General features: G+C 42.2%; 1 protein-coding gene across 1 annotated transcript in view; it reads right to left on the bottom strand.

Annotated features, from left to right (window-relative positions):
• The window catches only part of grin2ca (glutamate receptor, ionotropic, N-methyl D-aspartate 2Ca), a gene marked incomplete at both ends in the record, with an annotated part of 45,953 nt that overhangs the window by 13,803 nt on the left and 19,209 nt on the right, over positions 1-12,941 (bottom strand). The window contains one exon of the mRNA XM_079178183.1: positions 6,093-6,304. Within this exon, the coding sequence (XP_079034309.1) occupies positions 6,093-6,304 (212 nt within the window). The remainder of the gene's footprint in view (positions 1-6,092; positions 6,305-12,941) is intronic.

The raw sequence follows: 12,941 nt of genomic DNA, 5'->3' as shown, positions 1-12,941 counted from the left end.
AACCATTTTATTTTATGTCAATCAACATTGTTCTCACTTGATGATCGGGGTAAACCAAAAGTTCATCATTATCATCTAAACCACAGTATTTGGGTGCATTTTAATGCTCGAGCTGATACAATATCTTAGTTTTGGTCGTAGACTAAAACAATACTTTTTCAGATAGCTTCCAATATTGAGAAATATTTTACAAACCACATAAACCAAAGATCTCACATGTTGAATGATGTTGAAACACAAAGATTTCACACATACATGACTGAGAAGGAAGGAGGGACTGAGAAAAAAACGTAAGGCAGGATGATGATGACGGTGGAAATTAGGGAGGGGGGGGTTGGAGCTACTCCACAGGCTTGCGTATTATGTCACGGCCCCAGCAGATGGACGGACAGCTGGGCGGACCAAAACAAATCCAACATGAATTAATCACAAGCAAACAAAGACAGACAAGATTGAGCCTCGTTGCTGGATTGTTTGGACTGGATAATGGCAACTTGGCCAAAGCCTCACGTTTTAAAAATGTTACCTGACGGACAGTTACGACTTCAATATGTCAGCGCCAGATAAAAAAGGCTCAGTGCAAACGCGTAGCTCAGCCATTTCATGTTGTTATTACTTTGTGTAACACATTTTCAGTTTTTATTTAGTGAACTTTTAAGTCTGGAGGGATGCAGAGATGCTTCATAGTAATGTTATTTCTTTTGTATGTACTTTGATGTGTTTGGTAAAAACAGACACTCTTATCTGCGCCTGTGCCGCCCACCGGCTGCTAAAAGCTAGCGTTAACTAGCGCTCCTCCTGCTGATTTCAACACGGATTTGTTGTTCACAATGTTATCAGGAACATTTTCTATCGTCCCCGGGATGCCGAGACGCCGTTAGTCTCGAGCCCTGATCCCCGGTTCCTACGCTACTGTAGAGAAACGAGTACCGTCAAACTTTCTGAATGTTGGCAACGACTTGGTTCTTGTGTAGTCGCTACTTAACTGGTTTATATTTCCCCAAAAACATTCACAATATTTATTAGGGCTGCAACCTAATCTGCCAAATAGCGTCTTGATTAATCAATTGATTATTTGGTCTATAAAACCTCACAAAACCCACTCTAAAAATATTAAATGTGTTATTCCAAACGCCAGACAGTTTGACCCAGACTTGGATGTGTTGTGGTGTACTACAGTATGCTAAACCATTTTAATGAGGACATGCGTCTATGTAATTCCTACCACATGCCAAGCTGAGTAACCCTAACCAAAAAAAAAAGACACGGCGTGCCGGCTCGCATACAGTACTAATCTTCAGACAGAGCACGCAGCAGAAGCTAAACAGACAGTTTGAGGCTCAGCATACCAAGTAAAAGAGGCTGACGTAAGGGCTGAAATCAATTCCCCTTACTTATCAGCAGGATTACCAGGAACGTGGGGATGAAAATGTCCCTCAGTTTTAACGGTAATGGGATGACGCAGGTGATGTGAGTCAGAAAGAGAGCACAGTCCAGTTTAGTGGCCTGTGAAACATCCCGTACTGTGCTCTGATTTTAGAGAAAAAGTATTTTTATGTTTTACGGTTATTTGAGGATTTTTAGTTGCTTCATGTGGGGGCGCTCCTTTTCTTGGTTTTTCGTTGAAAGGCCCACGACACCTCCAGAGGGCTCAAAAGTGACCGCCACCATCTTGCCACCAAGTTCTTATCAGGCGGCAACCTCCAGTTCCGAAGAGTGAAGCCGATTGTCTTAAACTTGCATTCTCTCTAATGATCAGCAGGGGGCGACTCCCCTGTTTGCAAACATAGAATGTATACAATAACGTAGTCAACGTGACGCCACCCATTGGTTTGTGGACTGCCGCTCCGAAGCCTCGAGTTTAACACATATACCGTAGATTATTCTATAGACAGACAGATGTAACTGGTAAAAAATGCTCTCATGGTTAACACATAATGGTTTTCGTTGTCATTCCTAATCGTAGTTGTAGTTTTTTCCATAAATGAATGCACTGCTGTGTGAGAGGGATGTATTTCTAAAACTTTAAAAGTGTCTGGCTTTCTCTCCATCTTGGCTTGATGACTTCTGTTTGTATTCATCCATTGAGAAGTTATAGTCCAACATTAAACCTTTATTTGCTTTCAGAGGAACCAAAACAGACACACCTCTACAGCGCATAAAGGTGGGCAGTGTGAGGTGATGCGGCTGCGAAGCTAGTGAGCCATGGGCGCAATGCAGAGAGCACTAATGACACGTCACCCCTTCACCTCCCCCAGACCTTCAGTCTAATGGACTCTGCTCCCACACATCAGGACCAGGAGGCAATGAGACGGACAGGCGAGAGGCGGCGAGCGGGGCGGCGCAGGGGCCACAACAAACCGCGACAAATGAACACTTCAGAGGAAAAACAAGGCTGCCACAGCAGACCGTGAGTAAACACAGCAGGCCCAACATCCCCCGTCTCAACAGATGCCAGGGTTCAAGGCTCGTCTTTACGTCGGCTGCCAGTAGCATTTAAATGGGTCTTTGGGAATCGCTGCAAATGTGCGAGTCGGGTTATTTATTCAAAGTGTGGACTTTTTTTTTTTTTAGAGAAGTGTTTGGAAGCTGCTTTAGGAATGGTTACATCTCTTCTCAAGAACACTCTCAGTGAGACAAAAATTGACCTCGTAAAAGAAGTAGTAAAGCTGCACCTGGTGATGTTTCATGTAAATAAAGTTAGGAGGCTGCAAAGTGCCACTTCATTCCCCCAGCTGCGATGCTGCAGATTCACTACATTTTAAAAGACTGAAACAGCACCGGGACCAGAAGAGGTTGCAAATTAATTTGAAGGGTCTGTAGACAATTAGAGGAGAAGCAACATTTCCACTACATACAATTATTAGATAGTGTGTTTGTTTTTACTTTAAACTAAATTGGGTTTTATGTGTTAAAGTACAACTGCACTGATGTTCAAAAGTTTGAAAAGTAAAGTGAAAGTCTGCAAAGGTCTGCAGCTGGAATTTAACTGGAATTGGAACCAAATTATGATGAACCACTTGGTTTCTTTAACACACATTCACACCTGGAAGCTGCCTATTACATCTACATTCTGATCTGTTGGTCATTCTACTGTAGCAGATGTAAGTGCCTTGCTCAAAGGCATCTCAGTTGTGGTAACTGTTCTCTATACCTTCTAGTCACAAGCTCGTTGCTTCTTTCTTGGGAAGTTTTGCCTCTTCAGGCCTCTAAGAACTATTAAAAATGAAACAATCTGAGAGGGAACATCTCTCTTTAGTTAAAATGCTCAGCTAATGTACGTTGACATTCATTGGTGGATTATAAAATAACAATGAGCCCCCTGGTCATAGATGCCTTGAAGGCCTCTGCATCGTCTTTACCAGTCTCCACAGAGGTACAGTTGTACGATTTCTTTCCTCAGATCGTGAGGGACCATATTGGATTGTGTTAATACTGAATCTAAACTCAACGAACCCCAAACACCCTACTTAAACCCTCCTTGGGGCTGTGCCTGCCAGGCCTGTTGGGTAATCGTTTCATGTCGAGGGGCTTACAAGTAGCCAGCTAAAAGGTTTGGGAACAGCTTTACTTATCAGTAATGAGTAGTAAGTGTGACTAACCAGTGGGCTGGTACACCGGAGAATACTACACCCAAAGTATAAGCAGTATCCTGACCTCACAAAATACAGTCACTACAGTTTTCAAACATTAACATCGCTGTGTGACGTTATTTTGTTGCAGCTTTCTGGTGCGTTGTTCTTAGTCCTGTTGCTCTGAGGCTCTGGGGAGCTCATCTACCGCCGCATTCAGTCTCAGCTTTAATTAAATCAACTTATGATCTCACTCCCATTAAACACAGTTAATGTATGATGACATTATCTTCCCAGGTCAATACCACCCTTCACCAGGGCATCACCCCTGAATAAATCTCCAGAGTCTGCCGGCAGTAATAATGCAGTGAGATGGAGAGCTTGAGAATGTTTCCGATACCGCTGGAGAACACGTGTGACCCAAAGGGAAGAGCTTGTGTTAACTGCTTTGGGCGGCTTTAGCCAAGTCTGAAGTCGGGGCCCTGTTGGCTGTTTGTCAGGCCTCTCTGAGGACAAATGAGGGAATTACACAGATGGTCTGCCAGGCTGGCCAAATGTAGGGGTTTGAAGGGGGCTGAGGGATTGAAATGGAGAAACCTGCATGACCGATGACTCCCTATTTAAAAAGCACTGATGTGGGTCTGAGTTATGGCAATGTTGAGGGCTAGGGGGGGGGACTTTAGGGCATGGAGGTCATTCAGATAACCTGCAACGAGGATTAGGGAACACAAATAGAGATGTTGCGATACCATTTTTCCTTCCTGAACCTGAACTTGGCGTATCAGCAGATACAGAGCACAGATCGGATACCACTGGTAAATGGAGGGACGAAGTAAGCAATTTGAAGAGGTCACTTTGGGGTCTGGGTGATTTCTGTCACTTACAGACTAAAATAATAAGCAATTAAACCTAAGTACAATCAATAGAGTAATAATTAATGAAAGTAGTCTATACACGCTCACTATGAACAGAGATCTATCTCAGTTTAAACAGTTTGAAGCGTGGAGAAGCGTCTTTGGTCAATGTTTCTCCTTCAGCTTAATTCACCTCCTATCGGTTTTATCTCCTTCTGCCTTGGATTTCTTTTTTAATGTGCCATTGTCCGACCAGGGGAGTGATGCACTTTCTATACCATTGGGGCGATTTAGTCAGCATGAGCGATAAAGCACTGCAGCTCTCCATAACACTGAAGGGGACGTGATCCTCATCTCGCGTTCCCCTCATCTCGTTAACGCTATTGTCAGTAATGGATAACGGCCGGCGCTTCTCTCCCCCCTACTAATGAACACCAATATCAGTCTCTAGGTGTTCAGGATTGATGGCGTGGCCTAATCGTCCCATCTAATTGATACCCCACCATACAGCACATATATTTCCCTGATTGGGTCACAGGGTGATCCAGAGGATTTTACACTCTCGCCGAGCAGCCTAATGAGCATCTCACCTCATTGAGTGGTAAGAAGTCATGCCTGGGCTAATGGCAGGGGAAGAACCTCTTAATCTCATACCTAATGGCACTCTCAAGTTAGATACAAAATCAATTAAGATGGGCATGTTAACATTTGAGAGTGCATGTGGGACTGTACGGTGATATGAAGGGGTTTTCGTAAGATGATTTCTTTACTAAAGACTGTTTGGTGACAGCAAATGGTTCTGTAGCACTGATGAAGTAAACATGGACAGATTCTCAAAATGATCATTTCTACATGACATCAAATTGACATATTCTAGGTGACTTGTCTGTTATATACATATACCACAATTTAACTTGCCAAAATGAGACTTGGCTCATAGCTGGTTGAGTGTCAGTACTCGGCCAAGGATCGTTTGTGTAGTAAAAACAAGCACCACTCTGTCACTGTAACACTACTACTTGTGTGTGATGGTGCACTTTGGTAGTTCAACGGAGCTGATAGAGTGACAACCTTCTATTTATTTCTCTTTCCTAGTTAAAGGGTTCAAGGACAGATGATGTTGAATGCTATACAGATTGTAGAAGGCCTTCTGGGCAGATTTGTGATATTGGGCTATACAAATAAAATTGAGTTCAATATAATCTAGTGAAATGATCGAGCTGCGTCACATTATTGGGATGTTGATCCCTAATCAGGACCCCAATTATTTGGAGCAAGTATCTCATGAAAAACATCTGTGGCTTTATGTTTTCGGGTTGTCCGTTCGTCTGTCCCTACATTCGTCCGTACCATTCTCATGAATGCGATAACTCAGGTAGCCTTGAAGGAATTCCTTCACATTTTGGCACAAGCATCCACTTGTATTCAATGATGAACTGAGTAGAATTTGGCGGTCAAAGGTCACTGTGAAGTTTTTTGGCCTCAACTCAATGATTCCTATGCTAATTATGACAATTTCACACAAACGTCTAATAGGATGAAATGATGAAGGGATGACAGTTTGGACAGACATGGATGTAAACTGCAACTTGACTTGTTGGTGGAAGCACACGTTTTAGTTTCGGCATGTCGGCTTAAGTGTTGCTGAGCGGCAGCATCGACTCACGTCTCCGTCTTGTTGGACTGTCGTCGGCAGGGTACGGTGTTGCTGACACATGTCCCGGTCGCCGGGTCCACTGACTCCACGATGACAAAGGGCCTCTCCTCCAGCGTGGCCACCGTCAGATGTCTGTAGTCCGACACCGGCTCCAGGTAGGAGCCGTACCGCGGCCACACCGGGTATCTCATTTGCATGATCCCCATCTCGTAGGTCCCCACCTGAAGGGTTCGAGAGAGAGAGAAACGGGTGTGAATCACAGCGAGGCAGTGACAAATCTCTGTACCAGCTCCATATGCTTACCACACAGCGTCATATATCTCAGACGAAAGTAGTGAGGACACGACTGCATAACACCGTCTATCTCGACCTCCGATCTTAATACAGTTGTCTCCAAGTCTCTAACTGTATACGTTGTTATCGTGCGTCCCTGTGATTTGTGCTTCTGGACCTGGCGCAACGAGCCGGGTTTCAGTTTAGAGGAAATTGTTTTTTGGGTCACTGGGGATGTAAAGAGTGCAATTTCACATCTACTGCAACCAAAGCAATTCCACTCTCTGCTATATTACCAGTTAGCTAATTGTAATTGGATGTTGTTGGGGGAAATGAGCGTTCAAGCGAGCCTAATACATAATCAAGATCTGAAATTAAACAATTGGATAAGCCGTCACCTGTTTAGGACCAGGTTCCGCTCTTTGAATCAGGGAAACAAAAGAATAAAGGTCGCAGAGGACCAATTGGACCTCAATTAGCTAAAACACCAACTCATCCCAATGATTGTTGACTTCACGCTGAATCAGACGGGCCGATTGAATGATGCTTTTTTACATTTGTAAGCATCCAGACATGAATGAGAAGCAGCTAGTTTTCATGTTACACGGAAGAATAAACCGATGTGATTCATCAACTAAACACTCCACAGTTCTGATGTGGGATGATTTATCATAATGCAATTTATTTAAAAAACCTTTTTCATCACATGCTTTGTAATAGCAAGACCCTAATTAAGGCTGAAATATGTTATTACTAAGATTAATTATCCACAAAAAATATGCTGGGATTTCCATTAACAAGGCAGTAATCAACAAAAAATAATTAAATCTTCAACTATGAAAAAAACGAAACATGTAATTAATTATTCATTTCCCTGTGGCAATAAAACAAAACAAAATGTATATTAGGATGTTGTGTGTGTGTGTGTGTGTGTGTGTGCTAAATAGTGTTCTAACATCTTTGGTGCTTTGGTGTCCGTGTGATTGGTTCTTTTTTCTTATTTTTTTTCAGCCAATTCCAATAACCGATAACGTCCGGCTTCTCATGGAAGCCGGACGTTATGGAATCGTCTCATTATATTTTGTGCATTCCGAACATAATTTAGGACCACATAACAGTAATGGTTGACAAAAAAGTGCCAACACAACTTTTGGCTAAAATATTATTGTTTACATTAAGATTTCTCTGAATTGGAAGTGAGGCCGAGACCAAATCATGAAAACAGCTCCAGAACGTAGGTAAAATGTGGACAATTGTGTCAACGTCTAGATACTTATTTCATTTGTCTATTCATTTATAATTCATTCAAAAACCTGAACCTAAAGAGGCCAGAGATTTGTTTTGTATACACAAATCCAGGGAAATACCGGAAATAAACTAGTCGCCATTACTGCGTTGGCGTCGTTAGAATACAAGCGGTCCCAAGAAGTGGACAATTTTCTAAATGAACCTTTGCTTTCTATGTAGTTTTACTTTTGACAACGATGTCTAGGAGTTCATGGACCTGTGTAGTAGTAGTAGTGGCAAACTACAGCTAGCTAGCTCAGCAAGCTAACGTAGACTTAATGACTTACGGTCAGCAGACACTCCGACTTGCCACCAACAGTAATGGCGGCGCCACTAAATGGCGTAACACTAAAAGCTGTCCCCTGATTCGTCAATACAAAAGTGACTTTATGTAATCAATTGTCTCCAACCTCTAAAGGGCCGACTTTAACCTTTTACTGTTACTGGGGATACAAGAAAGCCGTTTAAATATATAATCTGTAGAACAACATTGTTGTTCGTTTTCACTCCCTTAAACTAATCTGTAGTCTGCACAGTTCCCCATGTGGGAACAGATAGAGTCACAGTTATCTTATTCTTCTGTAGATGGATCGATTGCACTTAGAGTGTGCTTCTGGTAGTGAGGTATAGTTTGAGCTGACTAATATTCAAACGGTTTATTTCGACTGTGTTTCGTTTTCCTGGAGGGCAAAAAAAAAATAATCTAAAATCAAAGTGTCAGTCTGGACGAAATGTTTTCGCTCCCACATAATCTCTGCTGTTTATGCAGGAAGAGGAACAATCCTGTCTGATCACAGCCGTCAGTACAGCTTGTCACATTGAAAAGAGAAAACAGAAAGTGGGGGAGCGAGAGGAGAGCACATATCCCAATTCTCTGTGGACTTTTCTGTTGCTCCTGTCTCCTGCCCGTCATATTGATCACTCCTGCTGTTTGTCTGTCGCTTACACTTTTGTAGTCAAAGTCAATCAGAATTTCAAATTCCAGGAAAAAAGCACAACGTCTCCTGCGGCTGCTCCGACTTGTGAACGTCTTCATCGCTCATTCATATTGAAAAAGTTTTTACGCAGCACATTAAAAAGTGATGTAATGACAGGAAGGGGTGGAAAATGAAATATACAATCACTCAAGTAGCAGAGTTGGTGTATTACAAAAAAATCTATTGGGGAAGAATACTAGATTATTTTTTTTTTTGGTGTGCAAACCAGCCGGCGAGACGGTAATTTCAGGGTTTGTGCGTGTCACAGATATACAGCCAGAAAACAGCAGCTCGCATATCAGCCTGCCAGATAACAGCAAAGACTCCCCCGTCCTCCACCTCCCCCCCGGCTTCTTCTCCCTTACTCTCTTTTGTCACGCTCTCCCCTCCATCTCCCAGAGTTACCTTGGCTGTTTAGATTCGGGGGGAAGAAGTCGGAGAAACGGCTCAATAATGACTCTCTGGAAGTAGCAAATCACTTAAGACTGCATTAGATAAAGAGCATTGAAAATGGTGTTGAGTTTAAAAAAATGTGACGCGAGGTATACATGGGCGATGTACGAACGTAACAGAGAACAGTGTACAATGACGAGGCTGAAAAAATAAAAAAAGGCAATCAGAAGATGGAATTGATTTTCAGCTCTCAGAGGAAAAAAAGACCCCAGAGGCAACAGGAAGTTAAGCACAGAAAAGCTATTTTTTTTTTCTGAAATGAGCACAGACGCTGTGCTCTAAAAAGGAGTGAGAGAAATAAGTTCTCCTCCCGTGAAAAGGTTTATTTAAAGGTCAGCTCGGTGGGAATGAGTGCTGGGTGAATGAGAGGACACGTTTACCTTCAGCTCTGGACTCCGAGTCCTGAGTCATGACAAGAAGTCTGTGAAAAGGGTTTCTGATCGGACAAAACCTTATGCAGACTATGGGTACCGTTAGGATTTATTGATACTGGTACTCTTATCAATACTGCTCATCGGTTCGGTTCCTCATCGATGCTCTTATCAATAAAAAAGACGATTCATTTGTATGTAAACAGTCTTTCTTGAGCAGCAATTCAAGAAGTTCCCAAATCTTTAAACTACATTCTCAGCTAATCTCTGATCTCAGTGATTATCTTTCATTGATGATCCTGTTCTTCTGATCAAACTCCGTATGACGTCACTACCGTATGACATCACTACCGTATGACATCACTAAGGTATGACATCACTAACGTTACCTGGCGGCTGCTCCACAAACAGACTGATGTTCTGCTTGTTGGTCACATGTTGTGATGAACTTACTTGTGAGGGTTTTATTGTGTTTGAGACGACCAGAGTTCTACAATGTTTTCTTCTCTCTGATCATGATGCGAGTCTCACGCTGTACTGAGCCGGAGACAACAAAGAGACAGAGACAGAGACAGAGAGACAGAGACAGAGAGACAAAGAGAGGACGTTTGAGACGAGGACGTCTCGCTCCAGAACTAAGAAAGTACCGATAGCAGAACCGATAACTCCGGACCTTATCATGACTCTGGGTTTTACTCATTTAGAACCAGGTTTCGGGGCTCATCCCTAACGCCAACCTCAACCAAAGCCTTCGTCTGTATCACTAAACCTTTTCACATGACAGTGACGAAGACGATCCGTGTTACTATCACTGACTTTTAGAGTCGGTGCTCATTTCCTAAAATCGGAGGATACGGTGTTGTACCTGTTTTGTCTTCGACAGCACAGAGGACCCGGATGTTAAGATGGTTAGAAAGCTCCCTGATCTACTGGGAGTGTTGCGGTTGAGGAAAAAAGCTTTTCAACATGTGCGCAATCCAACAGCAAGGGCGGGGAGGCCTTTAAGAAGAGTGAAAGACTCGACTGCTTTTGTCTGTTTATAAAAGAAAAGCAGCTCATCGGGGAAACAAAAGAACGGAGAAAGAAAGAAAGAAAGAGGCTTTTTGTTTGAAGGTGATCAATGTCTGTTACCTGAACTCTGCAAACTGTTGTAGCTGATTGATTGATTCAAGATTGTCTCCATTGTTGATGTCACAGTGATGTGTGGTGCAGAAATAAATGTTATATATATTTTCTTCAGTGCCTCTATGAGAGTTCAGCAGTGCCCCCAAAGTCCCCCAGATTTCAAATTTGAAATGAGTTAAAACTAAAATTGTTATTATTAGTTTCTGGTTCAAGCTTTTAAATGCGGAGTGTGAATCTTTTCTCTCTTTATCATTGTAAACTAAATATCTTTGACTTTTGGACCGTTGGTTGAACAAAATATACAAAACAACAAGACATTCCAAGGTTTGTCTCAACTTGTGATCGTATTTTGTGATATTTTTATGGACTAAACGATGATTTCTTCAAGTGATAGACAATTTGTGAGCCTTAAATGAGCCACTTCATTCAGTAACAGGAACTTAGCTCGAGCCTCGAGGAGTTGTAGCACTTAATTCACAGACAAATGAACTACGTTCACAGCTGTAACGTCCTCCCTCGATAACGTTACTCTTCGGTGCAGAACACCGGTAGCGGTCGTATTACAAAGTCAGCCAAAAACAACAACAGCAGCTGAGCAGCTTTGTTGGAACAGCGGAGTTTGGCAATGACAGCTGGGTTTACTGAAGAGAGTGAATGTTGAACTGAAAGGCAGAGCGACATGAAGTGTAAACAGGAAACGCACAGACGCCGCTCTTTAATTAGCTGTAAATTCACTTTTAAACTACATTTTAATGGAAACCATAGCGGCTCTGTGTTCAGTGATTTCAACAATCGTTCATAACTTCTTCTTTTTTCCCAAATAACTTTAAGAGATCCCTGATCACGTTTTGTTTTGCCTCCGATCATTGATGATCCACATTGGCAGATACAGATCCCTTTGATGATACAGCTGGTCTACAAGGCTCCAGACTATTTACTCTATTGTTGACCGTTAGCGGTGCTGCTAACGTTACGAGCTCTCCAGAATACCACATTTGTTGTTTATGATGTATTATTATCAGAGATCGGTGACTAGAAAAGCCATAAATGATGTCCTGATCGCATATTTTACTGAATATTTGCAGATAACGACTGTCAGTAAAACTTTATTTCACACTGTGATGGTTAACGTTTAACTGTGGAATTAATCCTGACCGACGATGTTCCATTACACCACTAAAATAAACTGTTGCTTATTCATCACTTCACACTCCTTTGTCCTGTTGAATACGTTTTCAAAATCTGTCCGATTCAGCATAAAATGATATCTTACAATAATGTGACAGACCCACAAAACGAAGCAGCTGCTGTATTAATTCAAATTGTCTCGTGTCTGCTTCCACAACCGAATAGCTTCCCATCAGCTCGCAGCCTTGACGACATATTGGAAATTAACAGGAAGTTGCACCCGTAAACATAAATATAACGTAATTAGCTTAGAAACGCCCGCGGCTGTTTACTTTGAAGCGTGATGTTTAACTAAACACCTTCTCTTCAACCAGTGGAGGAAGCGGAGGAAGTCCACGTCACACATCCTGGTGGTTAAATTAATGTTTCAATCTCCAGACGAGTCAATGAGGCGGCACGCTGCTGCAGCAAAGTTACCAGATAAATGTGTGTGCGTGGGCTTTCTTTTAATATCTTTTTGAAGGGATGGGGGTGAGTAGGAGTAAGTGACAGGCGTGTGTGTGTGTGTGTGTGTGTGAGAAAGGTAGCACTGTGGGTGTGATCAGAAAACTATACTTCATTAAGTAGTTCACTGGTATCGGTGGACTCTTTACAAAGAAACCAGTGGTGTATGAAATCACTCTATGCAGAGGGAGACGCACTGTAACGGCAGAATAGCTCTTCTGTTTCTCTCTTTCTACAAACTACATCACGGTTTTAATGCATTCACTAAATACATCCAAACTAATACGTTTCTGACTATTCACTGGAGGTGCCGGTGGAAACAGGAAGTAGAGTATTACAGTACTCCTAAATAATAAAAGGTTGTGCTTGATACTAAAGATCTACCTCTATAAACTCAAAGGTTTTATTTATCAGACTTAGTTACAAGGCTCCATCTGTCTCTCACACACTCGTCACATTACTTTAAAATGAACACTCACAAATACAAGTTTACTAGATTACGGGTCAATAAATGTGGTGAACACGCGTCTCTCACTCATTTCCACGGTTTCGTTGTTGTCTGTTCTCGTAGCTTCCTGTCGTACCGGAGAGCATTTATGCTTTTGTTTGTTTACAGTTTCTTTGTGAACTTCACAATAGTTGTGCAGAACAAAATAAGCATTGATAAGAAAAGGAAAGAGCTTGTTTTGTGTACATTGCCCTCCTCAAAAGCCGCAAACCATGACTTCAAATATCCGCTC

Source organism: Pholis gunnellus (assembly GCF_910591455.1).
Source record: "Pholis gunnellus genome assembly, chromosome: 17".
In the NCBI taxonomy this organism is placed as follows: domain Eukaryota; kingdom Metazoa; phylum Chordata; class Actinopteri; order Perciformes; family Pholidae; genus Pholis; species Pholis gunnellus.
The sequence above is the reverse complement of the archived record's forward strand: the minus strand, read 5'-3'. Positions and strand labels throughout refer to the sequence as shown.